The sequence below is a fragment of the Mugil cephalus genome, chromosome 1, assembly GCF_022458985.1.
Source record: "Mugil cephalus isolate CIBA_MC_2020 chromosome 1, CIBA_Mcephalus_1.1, whole genome shotgun sequence".
Classification (NCBI taxonomy): Eukaryota; Metazoa; Chordata; class Actinopteri; order Mugiliformes; family Mugilidae; genus Mugil; species Mugil cephalus.
Genome location: NC_061770.1, coordinates 32665024 through 32686768, shown reverse-complemented (window position 1 = coordinate 32686768; position 21745 = coordinate 32665024). Strand labels below are relative to the sequence as shown.

The 21745-nt window shown below is 41.8% G+C and overlaps 2 protein-coding genes across 2 annotated transcripts in view; both read right to left on the bottom strand.

Annotated features, from left to right (window-relative positions):
• The window catches only part of LOC125014670 (F-box/WD repeat-containing protein 7-like), a 41977-nt gene extending 31662 nt beyond the window's left edge, over positions 1-10315 (bottom strand). The window contains exons 1-2 of the mRNA XM_047595926.1: positions 10084-10315; positions 4282-4876 (exon numbers count right to left, since the gene is read on the bottom strand). Coding sequence (XP_047451882.1) covers positions 4282-4812 — 531 coding nt within the window. The 5' untranslated portion in view covers positions 4813-4876; positions 10084-10315. The remainder of the gene's footprint in view (positions 1-4281; positions 4877-10083) is intronic.
• Positions 5108-21439, bottom strand: LOC125006455. Its single transcript, XM_047582540.1, has 4 exons — positions 19790-21439; positions 12751-14457; positions 6888-8133; positions 5108-6412 (listed from the first exon to the last, which is right to left on the bottom strand). Exons 1-4 carry the CDS (start codon positions 21437-21439, stop codon positions 5934-5936), a joined length of 5082 nt encoding a protein of 1693 aa, XP_047438496.1. The 3' UTR covers positions 5108-5933.
• Between the last annotated feature and the right edge of the window lie 306 nt (positions 21440-21745).

The following is a 21745-nucleotide window of genomic DNA, read 5'->3' as shown; positions in this document are numbered from 1 at the left end:
TATAAATAAAATCTAATTAAATGGAATTAAATTGAATTGAAAGTTCATTATAATCTGGACTATTTGCTCAGTGTCCTGGTTTTGAATTTAAAGTGACGGGAGGACGTGTTTGAATGGATGGATTTGGATAATGAACCTGCACGTCTTCATCAGGCCCTCACGTAGCTTCACAGTTAGCTGGAGTCAAACCGCTGCACTGTAACCGGGAGGTCGCGGGTTCAAGCCTCAGTCCTGCTGACGAGCAGAAGAGTCGAGGAATGCCGTCGCAGCTCCAGGAATGTGTGTGTGGCGTGAAGCTGACTCGGTGGAGTCCGCGGCCTGGAATGAATGTGGGCTCGTGCACCAACACAGACGGCGTGAGGTACGAAGGCGTGGCAGCGGAAAAATCCTCTCGGTCCAGAGCATCAAGAGTTTGGTTCGATTACAGCTATGTTTTCTATTGAAACACATCAGCCTTTTTTTTGTTTTTGTTTTGCCCAATCATTTCCAAAACTATCAGGCGTCCCAGACAGGGATAAAGTGTAAAAGACCCAAATCTGTCCAATCTCTAAACTCCAGAGGGTTGATATGCCACCCTGAGTGAACATGCACCGATCAGCCGTAACATTATGACCACTGTGATGTGGTTATCACGACTCCTGTCAATGAGTGGGGACACACCAGGAAGCAAGGAAGGAGAAGAACCAGAGACCAAGGATCATTGAAGAAGAAGAAGAGGAGGAGGAAGAGGAGGAGGTCAACAGTGGTCCAAAGAAGGAGAAGAACCAGAGACATGGTCATGGACCAAGGATCAGTGAAGAGGAGGAAGAGGAAGATGAAGAAAAAAAACGAGGAAGAGGAGCAGGGAGAAGAGAGTGGAGGGAATGTGTGAGTCCAGTCCAATGCCAGACTTATCTCTGCTTGTATTCACAACATGTGAGTGATTTATCAACCAGACTGAGATAAAACCTCTGAGCTGAGGTTTAAACTGTATTAATATAACTCCTGTATCGACACAGAGAGTTTAATCTCCGTTATGTCTCGTAATCTAGAAAATAAAACCACGCTCTTAGATTACAGGCCATTCTCAGCAGATTAGTGTCCTAGTTTCTTTCACACACACACACACACACACACTTTAATTCCCAACTTTGTGAGGATCTGCACCTAAACCGCTCCAAACCCTCAAATCTGAAGATTTACAACATCCTGACTTCCTCCCGGGGTCTGAACCCCGTCACGGCCTCTAGTGTCTGCAGAGGGAACTGCAGCCTTCATTGGGTATCCCTTCGCAGTCACGGCGCCATGCTGGTTCATGTACCAGTTAGCGTGTTAAGCTAACAGGTCCCACGGGAGCAGACTTCATATCCCATGATCCCGCAGTTGTGACAGGAATCTGAGGAATGTTGACTGCTGCACATTCCTACGGACACCTCCTGTGTGTGTTGTACGTCTATCTTTGGGCTTAAGGCCACTGGGGTCGGGACCGGAGACTCTATAAAGCTCCTTTAAAGTGAAGCCAAAGCAAGTAGAGCTCCCTCTGGTGGCTGGAGGCTGCAGTATAGGTCATAGGCTCCGCCTCCTACATGTTAGTGGACTTGGGTCAAACTAAAACACTAAAATATGTCAAATATTTAGTTTTTGCAGTTTCTGTAATTTAGATGATGTGGACGAATGTTTGAATGTCAGACTTTTATTTCTTCGTTATTTGACGCTATAGAAACGGGAAGAGACATAATGGCGACCACCAGTTGTCATGCCAACCGCTCCATAAAGAGGGCCAGTGAGACTGTGAGAGCTGTAAAAATTGTTTTTTAAAGTAAATTCAGAGTATAATCCAACAGTTTCTTCAGTCTGGAGGAAGCGTGGGCGGGGCTTCGATGTCTGACCGAACTGATCAGACTCTGGATCCAAAGTCACAATTTGGCCAATGAGAGGAAGTGGAGACGCGTTGTCCATATTTATATCCTTAGCCTATTAGCACAAATGCCAAAGTCACTTTTTGACTTATTGTTGCAACTGAAGAAAACTGGTGAAGACAAGGACGAACCATGAGAACAAGCGAAAGAGGGAACAGCATAGAGGAAATATAAGAGACAACTTGACAGAGGACAAAACAAATATACACACAGCATTCGAAACTCAAAACCATGACATGCACTGGAAAAAGCCACTGAGGCTCCGCCCCCTAAACCCATAGGACAATATCAATAAAAAATACCTGTGTGCTCGCTGAAACCTTTTTTCTTGTTTTCCGTTCAAATAAGACTTTGGCAATCATGCTATTAGGCTAACGATAAACAGTCTATGGTCGGGACAGTTCAGTCGGCCTGACGGGACGCCTGGAGATGACGTGGAGTTCGGGGGCTCTGTTCTGTCTCTGGACACGGTTCTTGGAGACCGCTCTCCACGCCAACAGGCCGGCTTATTAGGTTATTAGGTTTTACACCTGTCATGAAGCAGGAATTGCGAGAGTCCCAAACCGACTCAATGACTCATCAGGATTGCATCCATCCATTTGAGCCCCTGTGGGTGGTGAAGGAACAACCAGATCCAACGTTTTGCTGAATGACTCCACAGAGATTGCACCACATTATGAGACCTGTGAGATTGTGAATGCAAAACTATCTGTGATAGGACCCACAAGATGGACCCACATTAAGATGTAAATTATGATGAAAAACTACAAACATAGCACACAAAGTAAGTTTGTGTAGAGCCTTAAGTCTAGCAAAGCTGTTGATATGATATGGGCCCAAAAATGTGAGAACCTGAGGAACAGAGTCCATCAGTTTACATCAAAACATCAATCCCTTGTTGTTAAAGTGGTTGAACTGGTTTAAGAGTAGAAGAAGATGAACCAAGATGTCTCCATCGTCTCCGTCCACATTGATTCCAGCTTTGGTTCATTTTTGATTTTCTACCTCCAGGAAACTCCTCCACCTGGTGTCGGTTTATTTATTGATTTATTTGAGCGTTTACATGGTTATCAGATGTAGAGGAAGGTCAGATGTTCCAACTGAGCAGATTATCAAGTCAAAGTCAAAGATTGTCGTTGAATGTTAATTTACATTAAATGTCAAATGACTGTTTTCTCACTCAACTCAAATACTCCGAGCCCCATTTAGAAATGGGTTTTACCAGACAAAATGCCAAACACTGAACAGATTGACTGTTTTTACTTTTACTAAACAGGAATTTGTAGATTTGGACAACACAAGACATTTAAGGAGTGTAGACAAGAGCGGTATAAATGTTTGTCTATTTGCGAGGCCTCAGCTATGCAAGTCTCTTCAAGACTTTCCTTTTTTAACAGTGGAAGGAGGACGACACACAGAGGGTTGCAGCTGTCAGCGTTGGGCTTGTTTATAAAGACAACAGAAGAGGAGACACGGCGGCACCTGAATGCCACACACAGGACAGACCAACGACATCCGCTCAGACCTCTGAGGCGTTCAGGTGTTCACATGCTGTTCACATGTCTGCAATTCCTCTCATTGGCTAAATTGACGCTATTTTCCCGAGGATACGGGCAGAGCCATCTTGTGACTCTGGAGACAACGTTTGATTAATACAGTAGGAGGGCGGAGCCACGATATAGATGCCCCGCCCACACTTCCTCCAGACTCATTCGCATCTTCATTAAGACCACGCGGTTGGCATGGCATCCTGTACTATGGCGTAAAAATAACGAACGGACACTAAACTTGTCCATAAGATTGACACTTGAACTTTTACGGTGTTATAGTATTAACTATAGTTAGTGTTTTAGTTTGGTGCAAGTCCCATCTACTAACATGGAAGGGGTGGAGCTTAAGATCTACACTGCAGCCAACACACCAGGGGGAGCTCTACTTGCACAGTGTACCCTGGCCACATTGGTGGACTAATGGGGGGCCGGGGATTTGGGGGCGGCCATCTTGTGAGTCTGAGAGTGGAGCCAAGTTATTGATGCTCCACCCCGACACTTCCTTCACAGAGTTGTCAATGGCAACTGTCAATTATCATGATGTCACCTCCTGTTTTTTTGCTGTTATGCAGTTTGAAAAGAGAAAAATTGATACTTCAACGTTCATCAGCGTTATATTAACTACCTAAAATGACAAAGGCCATGGAGGGGGCAGGGTTTGTACGACTTATACTGCATCCAGCCACCGGGGGGAGCTCTGCATGTTTTTGGCTTCACCTGTACAGGAGCTGTCATTGCGTCCATCTTTTCTACAGTCTATGATCAAAACACATACTCCGCTAACTGTGCTGTTCATGGCTCTGAATCTCTAGTGTTTATGCCCTCTGTCCTACCTGGTGTTGCAGGTGAGACGAAGGTGACGTCGCCTCCTCCTCCTCCTCCTCCTCCTCTTCTTTGTCCTTCTCCTCCTCCACTTCCTCCAGCTCCCCTTCCTCCTTTTCCTTCTCCTCCTTTCCCTCTCCTCCATTTTCTGTATGTGCGATGGGATCGTTTGGTTCGAGGTGGGTGGTGCCGAAGGGCTCGGACGGACAGGACTCGTCCTCGATGGTGACTATGGCGACTCTGACCTCGTCGTCCTCGCCATCCGCCTCCGGTCCTCCTCGCCCTCGGTGGAGGGACGAGGTGAGGAAAGGGAAGGAGGTGAAGGAGGAGGAGGAGGCGGAGATCGGGGTGCGTCCGCTGGTTGGTTCACTTTGAGATTTGCCTCTGGAGAAAGCCTTCATCATTTCTAACTCTGTTTCCTCCTCCTCGGCCAATCTCCTTGATTTAGGTTTCAGTGATTTGACCTCCTCTTCTCCTTCCCCCTCTTCCTCTTCCTGTATCCTCACCTCTTCTTCCACCTCTCTCCTTTCTCCTCCCTCCATTTTTTCTTTCGCTCCCTTTTCCTCTTGAAATCTTCAAGCAGCATAAGAACACAGAGAAGACATCCTGAGAAGACACAAGTCATCATTTTAGAAACAGGAGCATTTACTTCTTTGAATATTGAGCGGCTTTACATTTTTTGTTTTGTGCAACTTCTTAATTGTCTGATTCAATAAAATTAAGGAGGAGTGTGGAACTTTGCATGATACACAACAGACACATTTCAGGGGAAAAGACTCGGTATAAAATTAATCAGAGTCATCATCTTATTCTACATTCAAAGTAAGACACACCTCATTGTAACTCCATGGTGTTTAAACATGGTCCACTTTATTAATTATTCAAAAAAGTATAAGAAGCACAAACACCAGCAATGATGGAAATAGTTACAAACTTGTAAATGCCCACATTTAGACCAACCATGCATATGTGTTAGCAGCAGAATAAACTCGTTATATTGAAGCAAACCCATGACCTCAACCAGCATGTCGACATGATGAGATAAATTCAAGAAAAAATAAATCAACAGCAAAATGAACAAACACGAATAAGTAAAAATCCTTAACCTTTATTCATACTCACTAATTTAACAATAACTAAACTGATTATTGATCACTTTATCTTGTGAATTTCAGTTTGTTCTCATGAAGTCGTCTCTTCATCCGCTGAAATGGAATTGTAGATGTCTTTCTTTCCAAAGTCAGAACTAAATCTCTGTGATAAAGGAAGGTCTGCTGGTTTCTCTGTTGAGGCCCATGCAGTGGAAGAGGAACAACAACATACAAACACACCAACACAAATGTTGATGAGACGTTCAGAGCACAGACACGTTCAGATTGTCATGTGGACAAATGTCAGTTTATGTGAATCAAAGTCATGGTGAGCAGTGAGAGCCTCCGTGGCTAAACAGACACAGGAAGGAGAAAACCCAAACACAGTCCAACATCAAGCAAACAACAAACCAGGAGACGACAAAGTACCGCCCACAAAGGGTGATTTACAGCTGATCTCTGAGCAGTGAAGACATGACACAACAATGAGCTCTCAGCTACAACCATGGAGACCAAACCACCTGGAGACTAGAAGACACATTTTAACCAACTGTCCCTGAAGAGACTTCTGTCTATTTCACTTTAATCAACTCAGCAGTGGATCCTGGAAAAATAGGACGAAGTCCAGCATAGAGAGGCTGAGTGAATGTGGTCTGGACTCTGTGGAGGAGAGTCATGGTTTCAGAGACGCTGTAGAAAGACAGAAGACCTGCTCTGTGATCCAGGTACACTCCTATTCTGGAGGAAACAGGACCTGAGACATCAGTTCTGACTTTGTTGTGGAAAAATATGTTACTATTTGTGCTGCAATAAAATGACCAAGATTTGTCATTGGATCCAAACCAACATTCATATAACTCCCCTGCTCTCCTGATATTTTTGTATGCGACTGCTACACCAACTCCTCCTTCTCCTCTCCACTCCACTTCCCAGTAACAACGTCCAGTCAGACTCTCTCTACTCAGGACCTGATAATAATCAGTGAATCTGTCTGGATGATGAAAATAAGACTGAGGTTGATTCATTGATGTTACTTTTCTGTTTCCCTCAGTTGAGCTTGTAGGACTAGATGGTACAATCCCATAGATAATCAGAACTTGGCATCGAGTGGGGTTGGGGTAAAAGCTTCACTGAGGTCATCAGGTGGGCACTCTCTTTCACCGGTGTTTCATTGATAGGCCCACGACACCTCCAGAGAGCTCAACGGCGACACCTGGCGTCCCAGGAGTGCCCCCCTCCGCTTTTACCCCTCCATATTCATTTTGCAGTCCAGTTGGGGTCCTTTCTCTTGATCCAAAGCCAGTTGCTGCTTCGCTCTGCAGCTTCTGACAGTGACTTGACGGCTTTGCGGAACACCTGTCCTCGGACTCCCATCCTCTTAAGAAGCTTGGTTGTGGACGTGGCAACAAACCCTCTACATCCGACCTCGACCGGAAGCACCTGCGTACGCCAGCCGCGCTGTTCTGCCTCGGCTGCTACGTCAGCGTACTTCAGTTGTTTGCGTTCATATGCTTCACCAACTGCAGATAATAACAGCAGTATGTTTGCTGTGTTTGGATCCAGTGTGATTTGACGTGAATATTTCCAGAATTCATCTCTGGTCTTTGGCTCTGGTTGTGACAGTAAAACATCCACTTCAGTCACTGTCACTGAGATGTTTGTCCATGTCTCTCTCAGAATGTCCTGTAGTTTCTCTCTGGTTTCTGTCACAGCTGCTTTCACATCCTTAAAGTACCTCAGAGGACAGATCTTGATGCTGGATGAGTGTGTAGACTCACTGGGTGGTGGCAGTAAGTGGTAGTTGTGTAGAAACTGGTTGTGGTCCTCTGTCTTTAAGAGCTGCTTCAGCTCGGAGCCTTTCCTCTCCAGCTCAGTGATCTGCTGCTCCAGCTTCTCCTCAACATCTTTGACTCGACTCTCTTCAGTTTCCTGCTGGGATCTGACCAGCTGCTCCACATCAGAGCTTCTTTTCTGGAGGAGACGGATCATCTCAGTGAAGATCTCCTCGCTGTCCTCCACTGTCTCCATTGAAAAGGTATCTATCCCCAAAAGCTCCACATCTTTCTTTCTTTCCTGGATTCCCTGCAGGATGTTTTGTAGCATCACCTCCACCTCCTTCTGCTTCTCAGTCCTTTCTGCTGCAGCTGAGACTGTTTCGTGGCCTTTATGTTCATCCACAGAGCAGAGATAACAGATACTCTGCTGATCAGTACGACAGAAAACCTTCATCACCTCATCATGACGAGAGCAGATGTTCTCCTGGAGCTTCTTGGAGGGCTCCACCAGCTTGTGTTTCTTGAATGGAGCTACATCATAGTGAGGTTGGAGGTGTTTCTCACAGTAAGAGGCCAGACAGACCAGACAGGACTTGAAGGCTTTCAGCTTCCTCCCAGTGCAGACATCACAGACCACATCTTCAGGTCCAGCATAGCAGTGATCAGCTGGAGCAGCTTGGAGTCCAGTCTTCTTCAGCTGCTCCACTAACTCTGCTAACATGGTGTTTTTCTCCAGGACAGGCCTCGGTATGAAAGTCTTCCTGCACTGAGGGCAGCTGTAGATTCTCTTCTGGTCTTCTTCATCCCAGTGGCTTTTAATACAGTTCATGCAGTAGCTGTGTCCACAGGAAGTAGTCACAGGATCCTTCAGTGGATCCAGACAGATGGAACAAGAGAAAGTTTCTCTGTCCAGATGAACTCCTTTCTGCTCCATTTCTCCTCTCAGTGTGAATGACTGTTCTTGTTTGATAGAAGTGACTCTGATATGAACTCTGATCTGAACTCATAACCACAAGGAAATATGTTGATGGACTATAACTCTCTTTTTTATGACAGCAAGAACAGGGAGTGGTTATTGGACTTTGATTTATTCCAGGACGAGGAGCATTGTGAAGCTGACACTGTGTGCTGAACCCTTTTACAGGAGAGCACATTTAAAAATGTTGGTCAGCTCAGATTTCAGGTGGAAAACTGCTCTTAGGATCTCTGGGTTTAGAGATGTCTCCATAGTTTTCAGAAGTTCAGAAGACTTTTTTGATTGAAAATTTCACTCTGAACATTGTTTTCTTCATAAAAGTGAAATGAGCAGCTTTAACCTCCACTGCCTCTCTGGTTAGCAAGATGACAGCACCCTCTTGTGGTCTTCTATCCATCCATCCATTCATCCATCCATCTTCTGCTAATATGAAGTTGAGTCATGGTGAAAACAGACATTCATCTCCCCGGCAACATTCTCCAGTTCTTCCTGGAGGATTCCGAGGAGTTACCTTGTGGTCTCCTCATTTCTGAAGGTGAGGAGTAACTTCATTTAAGCCGCTTGTGTCTCCAGGCATTTATAAAAGGACCGGATTGGCATCAGGACTTCAGTCAAGCTTGGTTTACTTAAGCTCACCATTTAAAAATGTACCAACAAAAAAAGCAGAAAGTTGAAAGTGAGCAGCTTACTATTAGTAAAACCAGAACACCCGGGTTTGTACCCGGCGCTGATTTTTTTCTGACCATCAGTGGTAAGCAGCGTTCTACATCACATTTCCGGTCCCAATGCACCTACTTCAGACTGACCACAGAGGACGTACTAGAAAGTACCAGCAAACTATCCCTTTGGCCTCGTTCCACCCACCTTCTGGCAATGGAAATAGTGATTTAAAGTGGGTGGTGCACGGTGTGCAGAGGTAGGCCGGCTTCAGGCCACAACGAAAAAAACAACAACAACCATTGAACGATGTGTTAAAAAGAGGAGAAAAGTTTCCCGGAGACAAATTTTCCAACGTTGGAAGATGGCAACATTGGATGACCGTAACATTTCTAAAGTAGAGAACATAAGATACGAGCTCCCCAGACAGAAAGATTTATTGGACTGAATCCGGTTGACCCTGGGAGAAGACAAGGAAAGACTAGAGAGTAGCGGATGTCGGTGCAAAGGAACTAGGTGGGGACATCCCTAATATGCAATGCCATTCTTTAGGCTGCTACACAAAGTACACCATTTTCCCAGGAGAGCATCGCGGCCTCGGACACCTTCGACACCCCAACTGTACCTGAGATTCCATCCATGAGTGCCAGGACTGCAGTCAGTCTTCAAGCAGTCCAACACCAGCGTGTGGAGAACGAACTCTCACAACAAATTGCAAACCATAATCACATGCACAACAATGTTGTACAAGTGGCTAATTTTTCAAACTTGACATTTGAAGTGAGGTCGTTGGGTGAAACCAAGACTTTTGTGGAGGGAGAAAACTAAAATTCAGATGAAAATTAATGAATTCACCACAGCTCCCAATGAACATGAACAAAGGTTTACAGCAGAGGACAAGAAGATAAAGCGTTCCTAATGTTTTGTCCCACTCTATTAACAACCAGATAGACTTTTAAAGACAACTATTAGACTTTTAAATAGGGCCCAGTTCAACACCAGAACCACCGACTATAAACCCAAAAATGACCACCTACCTAAGAACATAAACTGATCATATACAATAAAACATATAAAATGACAAAGTATTATTAAAAAGAAAAACTTAGTCAAGATTATTGTTTTAGCTCTTGAATAATCACAGTGGGAGTTTTGTTTATTAGGACATCCTGTATTTATAAGCAGCATGTTTACCCCTTTATTATTATTATTTAGTTAAATTGTTTATTCCCCGTCAAACCCCACAAAACCGTCAGTAACAGACTGCGGGGCTGATTAAATAATCAGAGAAGTTGTGAAGTAAGACGGACTTACTGTTAAAAGATGCTCCTCGTCGGACTTTAAAGTTTAAACACCGGGTCTTCTTTCTTTCTTTTATTCCGGCTTTTTCTTTTGTTTCCTTCAACCGAGTTCCTGGGTTATTTCAAACAAAAAAACAAACTGAATTCATGACCAACTCGAGCTCTGCAGAATTACGCCGTATATATGTTTATTATTTTTGTCCTGGATGAAAAAGAAACTTTCTCCGGTTTCCTTTTTCCTCCTCCTGCACATGGAGCTTTGTTTGGCGCGGTTTGATGACGTCACCGACCAACGTACCAGAGTTTTTTTGTTGTTGTTGGTAATAAAAAGCAATTCTTGATTAATAATCTGATAATAATAACAAAGTATTATATACACAAAAGCAGGTTTGTTTGGTGAAAAAAGGTGGAATTGTCGTGTGAGGAAATTATATAATTTATTGTCGACATTTGAGTTGTAAAACTTACTTTTTTGTTATTTCTTACTTTTGTCTTCTCTTTTCCTTTCTTTTTTTCTCTTTAATTTTTATTTATTTTTTTATTTCCCTTCTTCAACTTCAGTTACTGAGAAGAAGTTGGTGTTGTGTTTGGATTCATTGTAATATGTTAGTGGGGGAGTTGTTGTGTATGTATGGCTAATGTTTGTCAAACAAACATTATTGTTGGGAAATTTACATAAAATCATTCTGTATAACAATCTGGAAGGACCCTGAAAATGTAATACAAGGTAAAACAGGACAGGTAAAAGTTATTTGAAAATGAAAATGTACTTTATCATCAGTCTTTTTATTTTCCTTTTTCTACACTTCCTTATTCCTTACTATTAATTAATTTACTTATTAATTAACTATTTTAGAGTTGTCCCAAACCAAAAAGCAATCACAACAATAAATGCATATGACATAATTATTGGTGCTAGTAAATTCACACATAATATATTTAATATATATAAATACAATAAATATAAATATGAAATTGAAAAACAACAAACGCATTTTCCCCCCAACTTTTTTGACTGATAGAATAGAAACAAAATACAACATTCAGTCATAGCAGCTGATAAACAAGGTTAATATATAGGAAATATAGAAGTTGTCTTTGTTTGTCATGGTCTGGATACGTTTATATGGATTAATAATAATGACTCAAAACATTATTGGATGTTTATACAAGTCCTGTAAATAGACAAATTAGACTTTTAAATATTTAAATAATAATTTAAATATTATACGTTTGTATTTGTTTATACGGGAAAATGAGCCGATGTTACATATCTGAATCATAATGAGAAGAGATGTCATTCAGTGTCTCCATTCTTCTCAGCCTGATCTTCACAACACACGTTTATTGAACTGTACGATGGCAAGGCAATGAACTACTTCTAAACACCATATGGCCTCCCTCTCATTGGCTAACGTTAATGTTGATGAATCCAATGATCTTTGGTACGACATCAAGTTTGACGTGTGCAAATTGTAGCCTACAATGATCGCTCTAATGAATCGCTGGTCACATCACACTTTTCCAGACAAGATGACATAAACTAGGTCGATTCGTCTTTTTCGAGTCTTAATGAATTCATTTGAATATCGAACATGTATGTCTTCTGTTGTAAGTATTTAAAACCAGCCTGATCCCAGCCGAAAGAGCAACGTGGGCTACAGTAGGTCAGTGTGTTAACGTCCTGTGGATAGCTGAGCTCGCTCTCTCTCGAAATGATTCCCATTAAGATCTGACTCAGTGCAAAAAAAGCTAAACATACCTCTCTCCCTCTCATTCACATTTCTCCTTCTCCCTGATTCTTTGTCTCGATCTCCTCTCTTTTTACAGAACTGTCTGACGTCCATGACGCCAGCCAGGCTGACAGCGCATCTGTGTCTATAATCCACAGCAGTGTTTGTATTTAAATTTCGCCCGTTCCATTCAGTATCTACAGTCACAGGAGCTGTCAACTGCTCGTAGACGCATCAGTCATAGCACAGGGATTCGTATATTACTCTCTGATCATAAACTGTCTGTGATGAAAAATAGACGCATTCGTGAAATTTTCTCTGGAATTTTAAAGGGGGGCACAGCGCGTGTCAGTACTGCAGTTACCCATAACCCAGGGTTACAAAGGGTTTTGGAAAAAAAGGAGGAAAAAATGACAAAACAGTTACAAAATTGCTGCAAAGAGAAACAGGTCAGTGTTGTTAGATATTTCGGAATCAAATTGGCAGCCGAGTAACCTCCAAACCCCTTAATATAAAACCATGTCGTCATCTTATTCTCATTCGATATAAGAAACACCTCATTGAAACTCCCTGACGTTTGAACTCAGTCCATTTTATTAATTATACAAAAAAGCATAAGTACAAACAAGAGCAACAAATGTTACAAATCTTTAAACGTCCACATTTTGACTAACCATCCATATGTGTTAGCAGCAGAATAAACTTGTTACATTGAAGCACACCCATTACCTCAATCAATATGTCGACATGATTAGATAAATGCAAGGTAAAGTAAATCAACAACACAGCAAACTAACACAAAAAGTTTCATATCAAAGTAAAAATCCTTATTCCAGTTCACTATTTTCATTACAACTAATGACAGTTTAGCATGAAAGATAGCGACTCAACAATGAGCTCCTGGCTACAACAAGACAATGGACACACAACTAACTCTATTTGAGTTTAATCAACTCAGCACTGCCATGTAAAAGACAAAGTCCAGCATAGAGAGGCTGAGTGAATGTGTCCTGGACTCTGTGGATGAGATTCATGGTTTCAGAGACGCTGTAGAAAGAGAGAATACCTGCTCTGTGATCCAGGTACACTCCTACTCTGGAGGAAGCAGGACCTGAGAGGCGTGTTTGGATGGTTTTGTGTGAAAATCTATAACACCGTCCTGCACTACGTAATGACCAAGATATGTCATTGTGGGATCCAAAGTCACATTTATATTTTGTTCTGCTGATATTCTTGTATGCGACTGCTATATTAACTCTTTCTCCTCCTCTCCACTCCACCTCCCAGTAACAACGTCCAGTCAGACGAGTTCTACTCAGGACCTGAGGATAATAACCAATGAATCTGTCTGGATGATCAGAATAAGACTGAGGTTGATACATTCTTGTTATTTTTCTGTTTCCCTCAGATAATAACAGCAGTGTGTGTGCTGTGTTTGGATCCAGTGTGATTTTACGTGAATATTTCAAGAATTCATCTCTGGTCTTTGGCTCTGGTTGTGGCAGTAAAATATCCACTTCAGTCACTGTTGCTGAGATGTTTGTCCATGTCTCTCTCAGAATGTCCTGCAGTTTCTCTCTGGTCTCTGTCACAGCTGCTTTCACGTCCTTAAAGTACCTCAGAGGACGAATCTTGATGCTGGATGAGTGTGTAGACTCACTGGGTGGTGGCAGTGAGGGGTAGTTGTGTAGAAACTGGTTGTGATCCTCTGTGTTTAAGAGCTGCTTCAGCTCGGAGCCTTTCCTCTCCAGCTCAGTGATCTGCTGCTCCAGCTTCTCCTCAACATCTTTGACTCGACTCTCCTCAGTTTCCTGCTGGGATCTGACCAGCTGCTCCACATCAGAGCTTCTTTTCTGGAGGAGACGGATCATCTCAGTGAAGATCTCCTCGCTGTCCTCCACTGTCTCCATTGAAAAGGTATCTATCCTCAAAAGCTCCACGTCTGTCTTTCTCTCCTGGATTCCCTGCAGGATGTTTTGTAGCATCACCTCCACCTCCTTCTGCTTCTCAGTCCTTTCTGCTGCAACTGGGACTGTTTCATGGCCTTTATGTTCATTCATTAAACAGAGATAACAGATACTTTGCTGATCAGTACGGCAGAAAACCTTCATCACCTCATCATGACGAGAGCAGATGTTCTCCTGGAGCTTCTTGGAGGGCTCCACCAGCTTGTGTTTCTTGAATGGAGCTGCATCATAGTGAGGTTGGAGGTGTTTCTCACAGTAAGAGGCCAGACAGACCAGACAGGACTTGAAGGCTTTCAGCTTCCTCCCAGTGCAGACATCACAGGCCACATCTTCAGGTCCAGCATAGCAGTGATCAGCTGGAGCAGCTTGGAGTCCAGTCTTCTTCAGCTGCTCCACTAACTCTGCTAACATGGTGTTTTTCTCCAGGACAGGCCTCGGTATGAAAGTCTTCCTGCACTGAGGGCAGCTGTAGATTCCTTTCTGGTCTTCTCCATCCCAGTGGCTTTTAATACAGTTCATGCAGTAGCTGTGTCCACAGGGAATAGTCACAGGATCCTTCAGTAGATCCAGACAGATGGAACAAGAGAAGGTTTTTCTGTCCAGATGAACTCCTTTCTGCTCCATTTCTCCTCTAAGTGTCAACGACCGAGTGAGTTTCTGTTTCCTAGAGGTGAAACTAGTCCAGATCTGTGGAGGGAAAGGGGAAACATAAGGAAATATGAATGCTGTTGAATTTTATACCAGCAAGAACATGCAGTGGTTATCAGACTCCAGGAAGAAGGGCAATGTGAAGCCTTTTTAGAAGCAGAACATGGTCTGCTCAGTTTCTGTCTAGTCTTGGGATCTCTGGTACGCAAGTTAGAATTGTCAGAAAGAATCTTTCTGAGCAAGGAAAATTACAAGCATTGTAAGGATTAGTTATTCATACATTATACTTAGATTGTCATGTCTGTGCAAAAAATGTAGTTATAATGGAAGTCAATGTAGCAAAATTGGCGGATGATTGCCATGGTATGTGGTATGGTTAGTATGGAGTTTATGGAAATGTAATACTGCACAAAAAACTGCAGAAAAAATATCCATAATAGTAATTTTAATAATAACATTTCAATGACATTTCCTGTTAGCTATTTTTTTATGAATATAAATGTATATTGTCATTTTTGTGTGTTTTTTTTCCTCATTGGCGACTTTTTTTAAAATGGCATTTAAATGGTAAACATTTTGACTTCAGTATTTAGCACTGAGACTGAAAGCATTTTATCAGATATATATTGCAGCAGCCACTTAGCGTACAGGCAGTAACAGAATGGAACTTGAAGTTTGCCCACCATGTATTACTGACCAAATGAAATTTTTGAAATCGTGTTTTCAAAATGTAAAATTAAAGTTCCTCACCAAAAATCATCCCATTTGCTGCTATAGAGTGGAAGTTATGAACATAGTAATAGACTGGTACTAGTTTCCTCCCTGACAACTTATAAAAATCTTAAAGCAAACTGTACAAGCTGTAAACTTACCTTTAAAGGATGCTCTTCTTCTTTCGGACGTTACACTTTAAACCCAGGTCTTACTTTTTACTTTCTTTATCACGGCTTCTTTAGTTTCCTTCAACTGAGTTCAAGTCAAAAACAAATGATAAATCCAACAAACGTTCAAAAAGGCCACTGGACTTCGTCGAAGACGTCCGGGTAGCTTCTTCAGTTCAGATCAGTTGTGAAGGACTGGTGGGAAACTGAGGTTTAAATGAGCCACATCAGTGAATAAAACCCACAAGAAACTTGCTTGACTTGTTTCTGGTCTAAACTGGTGCAACAACAGCAATTACCTTAACGACTGGGCACTTACCTGTCGTTGGGAAGGGGGCTGTTTGTACCTGTCCTCTTTCACTATGAATGGTGCTCCGACGAAGACTTTGTCCGTGAGGGGGCTCCAGCGACAAGGTGTGAATGGGGTTGAAACTTCTTGGGGACATGAAGTGACCTCCTTGGTTCAGATACGTTTTTTTAAGAGAGGAGTTTTTATTCAAGTCATCACCTTACAAACATTTAAGGCACAATTATTACAGTTTTGTTATTAGACATGTAGATGTTTCATCAGCTTCTACAATGAAACCATAAAATGACACAACAATGTGAGGGTCTTATTCTAGGAGGGTAGATGGGTCCATTAAATAAAACAGAAAGATTTCTTGTATAATTTAAGTTCATTCTTTCACCCATTGACCTAGAGGTATTGTCATCTGTGAATACAATGTTTTCCAACTGAGATCAGTTTGATCACTAAAGCTCCTTTCGCATCAAGCGCAGTTGATCCGCGTTGACAGGGGTTTTTCGCTCTGATGTTGATGTATCTGCCTGTTACATTCTGATCGACGACCTGACCGACTGTATCATTGTAGAAGCTTCAGCTAAAAAAAATGTTTTATTCTACTTCCATCAAGACCGATCTCTGAAGGGCAGAGATTTATTATTATTTTTTCAATCAAACAAAGAACAAAAATATGTGTGATCGTTAATGGAAGCGCATAGGCGAATTAGTCCTACAGTATGTCATGTTCGGGAAATTGCATCGATCGGGGAATGCATGTGCAACTGTGTTTATATATAGTCTCCGTAGTGATATCCCATACTTGCATCAGCACTGCATCCGAGGAGAAGATGAGATTTTGCGGCAGATATCGGACACTGTGCAGGACACAGTGATTTATTCTAATATCAGCGGACTTTTGAAGGAGCGGGTGTTTGACCGGCCCATTCTTCATGTCATCAACGTTATCTGTAATTTACGCTATGACATATGAGGTAGGAAAAACATGAATGCAGCTCTCGCAGCAGGAGGTCCGATTTCACTTCTGGCGATGTGAAAACGCATCAAAGGCGAGTCGACCCGGTCTGAAAAATGGGATTTTTTTTATATGAAAGCGGTATAATTTGGTTGGTTGACAACCAGTTTTGAAATGAAAACCAAAATTCCCTAACATGATCACAGTAAAAGATAATACGTTCTAATCGTTCAACGTCAGTCTTATAAAATCCACGAGTTGTTGTCCCAATCAAACCTTACATGGATAAATCTGTTAGATGGATATATGTAATTTAATATTTAAAACGATAAGACAAATATCTCTTATTATCGCTTATTTCTTCACTGTAATCACACAGAACACAATTTCCTTTTAGCTGGAACGGATACTAGTTTGTATTTATAATATTTCTGTTGAACAATCAGAATGATGATGAAAATGTTATAGTTGGCACAGCATGAGAAGTAAAGGTTATTGGAAATGGAAATTGATATTTTATAATAATTCCACATGCATAAAACCCGAATACTTTACTAAAAATGGCAACTGAACATTTGAGAAAACATTTCGCCACTCACATACTTCTTCAGGTTGGTTCTAAGAGACTGGTGCAACTGCAACTAAGGACTGTATTAACGACTGGGTACTTGCCTGTCATTGGGAAGGGGATGGCTCCATCCTCTTTTCTTATGAACCATTGTACACAAGGGGGCACCATTCTCAAGGTGTGAATGGGGTCAAAGCTTTTTGGGAACAAAAGACTGTTGTAAATCGTCAATCAACCTCCTCTGTTCAGAGTCAGCTTTACTGGCCAAGTATGTGTGCACATACAAGGAATCTGACTGCAGCTACTTTGCTCAGTGGTACAAGAAAGTAATTTAAATAAGCATAGCGCAAGAAAATACAAAAACTATACAGCATAAATTAGACTTCAGAATAAAATAATAGTATTTAAGAAGGGGAAACTTGAGCAAATTGTACAACACATGGCAGCCGTTTATGGACTTTTTTGCAACGAGTTAAGATTGTGTTCCAGAACTTTTGTGGCTCATCTTGTACTTCTTTGCAAATTTCAATCTGGCCTTCAAATCTTTTACTACTGATGAGTGTTTTGCATCTTTTGGTATGACCTCTAGATTTCTGCTCTTGGAGTCTTCTTCAAACAGTGGATTGAGATGCCTTCACCCCTGCACTGTGGAGGTCATTGGTGATGTCACTTACTGATGTTTTGGGGTTTTTCTTCACAGCTCTCACAAAATTTCTGTCATCAACTACTGTTGTTTTCCTCGGCCGACCTTTTTGACGTCTGTTGCTCAGTTCACCAGTAGTTTCTTTCTTCCACATTCCAAATTGCTGTGCTTGCTATGCCCAATGTTTGTCCAATGGCTCTGATTGATTTTCCTTCTCGCTTTTCTCCCATAGACAGCTCTCTGGTCTCATGTTGGTTTATCTTCTTTAACAAGAAATGCATACTGGGTTTCAACCCAGGCCAAAAAGTAGACTAGTCATGCAGAGCTATTTGATGTTTGAACAATCAACCTTAAAGGCAACACCTGGGCAACAAGAAACACCTGTCAGTCACATGTTCCAATAGTTTTGCTTACTTGAAAATGGATGAGTTCAAACAAAGTGTAGTATGTTTAACACATCAAGATGTAAATACCAGGAAATAAAAGCTGACATTCTGAACTCATCTCATACTCATCTTTTGATATTAAACCCAAATAGTGAACAACAAAAACAAGGGAATTTGCCTTGCTGGTCCAATACTTTTGGAGGGGACTGTATAAACAATGAACTTGAACAGTAGTATGTACATTTAATGTAGAGGTTTTATCAGCATATTTACACTCATTTAAATGAGAAAAGAACAACAAATTCAATTCAATACTTTCAGTTTGCAATGCAATTACTTTCTGTTTTAATTCATAACTTTTGTTGTTTGTGCTATTCAACAAAGAGACCGACACAGCATAAATCAAAAAGATAGCCATGGGCATAGCTTTCGTTACACTGAGCTGCAGATAAATATGTGTCCACTACTGCATTCAGTGTTCACTGGAAGAGACTGTTCTCAGTTGCAGCAACATTGGAAATAAGAAGCGGTCAGCCCTCCTCTCGTTGGACAATGTCAACAAGTTAGTTTGTCTAGCAACAGGGACACATTAATGTGGACAAATGTTGGTTTAAAAAAGACAAAAAGCAGTTCAGGTGTTTCAAATTGTTTAGTTGAAACTGATTAATCAACAGATGTGCAGATATATCCCCTTCTTTCTTGAGTCTGTTTGCTCATTGAAAATGAAACGTGATTAACATAGATTAAGAATTAATGACATTTAATCATGATTAATCGAAATGAATCCACAGCAACCCTGTGATTAATCTAATTAACATTTTTAAGAGTTTGACAGCACTAATTATAATAATAATGTAGTTTGAGTGTAGTTAATGTAGTTTTTTGGGGTCTATTTCACTACTGTATTTTAATTCTCAGGACTTGTGAGAAACCCTTGTAATGTTTGGGTAATTTTTATGCAAATCTGAAAATCAGAACTTACGTCTCTGTATTGTGCAACTTCTTAATTCCCTGATTGTCTACAATGAAGGGGGAGAGTGGAACTCTAACGTTTCAGGGGAAAATACCTGGTATAACATTAACTATCGTCATCATCTCATTCACATTTAATATAAGAAACACCTCACTAAAACTCCATATTTGAACATAGTCCACTTTATTAATTATTCAAAAAAAGAATAAAAAGTAAAAACAAGAGCAGTGATGGAACAATAACAGTAAATGATTCACTTCATCCACACAATCAGTTATTTGGACTCAGAATATCAGCAAATAATGACAGATGCCCTGGTTGATGATGACCATGGTCACTACAGTTGACATGATCTGTTCATCCAAACAACAAACCAAACCAATCAGTGGAAATGTAATTGGAGATTTCTGGTTCCAAACTCAGGACTAAATCTCAGAAGGGAGGTTCATGAGACATTCAGAGCTTAGAAAAGTTCAGATTGTCATGTGAATCAAAGTCATGGTGAGCAGTGAGAGCCTCCGTGGCTAAACAGACACAGGAAGGAGCGCCATATTTAATAAAGGTTCAACACAAATGACTCATGTTTCTACATATGAAGCTTCATCTGGAGACTAAAATACACATTTTAACCAACTGTCCCTGAAGAGACTTCTGTCTATTTGACTTTAATCAACTCAGCAGTGACTCCATAACTAAGACGAAGTCCAGCATAGAGAGGCTGAGTGAATGTGGTCCGGACTCTATGGAGGAGAGTCATGGTTTCAGAGACGCTGTAGAAAGAAAGAAGACCTGCTCTGTGATCCAGGTACACTCCTATTCTGGAGGAAACATGACCTGAGAAGTCTTTTGTGACATTGTTGTGGACAAAGTGGAAATGGTTTGTGTAACAATATAATGACCAAGATTTGTCAATGAATCCAAATTCACTTTCCCTCCTTGTTCTGCTGATATCCTTGTATGCAACTGCTACTTCAATTCTTTTTCCACTCCACTCCACCTCCCAGTAACAACGTCCAGTCAGACTCTCTCTACTCAGGACCTGCCAAAAACCAGCAAATCTGTTTGAATGATCATAATAAGATGGTATTGCATCTATTTCATCAGGCGTTTTTGTTACTTTCCTGTTTCCCTTAGATAATGACAGCCATTTGTGTGCTGTGGTTGGATCCAGTGTGATTTTACGTGAATATTTCAAGAATTCATCTCTGGTCTTTGGCTCTGGTTGTGACAGTAAAACATCCCCTTCTGTCACTGAGATGTTTGTCCATGTCTCTCTCAGAATGTCCTGTAGTTTCTCTCTGGCTCCTATAACAGCTGCTTTCACGCCAGCAAAATACCCTCTGGGACGAATCTTGATGCTGGATGAGTGTGTAGACTCACTGGGTGGTGGTAGTGTGGGGTAGTTTTGTAGAAATTGATTGTGATCCTCCGTGTTTATGAGCTGCTTCAGCTCAGAGCCTTTTCTCTCCAGCTCAATGATCTCCTGCTTTAGATCTTTGACAACACTCTCTTCAGTTTCCTGCTGGGATCTGACTGGCTGCATCATATCAGAGCTTCTTTCCTGGAGGAGACGGATCATCTCAGTGAAGATCTCCTTACTGTCCTTCACTGTTTTATCAGCAGAGTCTTTGATGGCCTTCAGCTCCTGTCTAAGCAGCTCCACATCTTTCTTTCTCTCCTGGATTCCCTGCAGGATGTTTTGTAGCATCACCTCCACCTCCTTTTGCTTCTCAGTCCTTTCTGCTGCAGCTGGGACTGTTTCATGGCCTTTATGTTCATCCATTGTGCAGAGATAACAGATAATCTGCTGATCAGTACGACAGAAAATCTTCATCACCTCATCATGACGAGAGCAGATGTTCTCCTGGAGCTTCTTGGAGGGCGCCTCCAATTTGTGTTTCTTGAATGGAGGTGCATCGTGGTGAGGTTGGAGGTGTTTCTCACAGTAAGAGGCCAGACAGACCAGACAGGACTTGGAGGCTTTCCTTTTCCTCCCAGTGCAGACATCACAGACCACATCTTCAGGTCCAGCATAGCAGTGATCAGCTGGAGCAGCTTGGAGTCCGGTCTTCTTCAGCTGCTCCACTAACTCTGCTAACATGGTGTTTTTCTCCAGGACAGGCCTCGGTATGAAAGTCTTCCTGCACTGAGGGCAGCTGTAGATTCCCTTCTGGTCTTCTCCATCCCAGTGGGTTTTAATACAGTTCATGCAGTAGCTGTGTCCACAGGGAATAGTCACAGGATCCTTCAGTACATCCAGACAGATGGAACAAGAGAAGGTTTTTCTGTCCAGATGAACTCCTTTCTGCTTCATTTCTCCTCTAAGTGTCGACGAGTTTCCTAGAGGTGACTTTGGTCTGAGTTCAAATCCTAAAACTTCTGATTCTATAGTGAATGGAGCCAATCAGCTCTCACACTTCACCACATGGTGGTTCCATAAGACCCAGTGTGGAGATCTAAAGGGGAGGGAACAAGGAAACATAAGGAAACGTGAGTGCTGTTGCAATTTATAGCAGCAAGAACATGTAGTGGTTCACACCCTTGTCTTCATATATTTATCCTAGGGAGAGGAGCAGTGTGAAGCAGACAATGTAGCTGATGACAGATGACTAGGTGGTAT

Bases quoted from the DNA above. Each gene is read 5' to 3' on its own strand.
- LOC125006455 (XM_047582540.1), bottom strand. From the start codon at position 21,439: ATGAAGCAGAAAGGAGTTCATCTGGACAGAAAAACCTTCTCTTGTTCC. The intron at 14,458-19,789 runs GTCAAATAGACA...TTCCCTCCACAG, and splicing joins TCACTGCTGAGTTGATTAAA to ATCTGGACTAGTTTCACCTC. The intron at 6,413-6,887 runs CTGCAGTTGGTG...CTACAAGCTCAA, and splicing joins AAACATACTGCTGTTATTAT to CTGAGGGAAACAGAAAAGTA.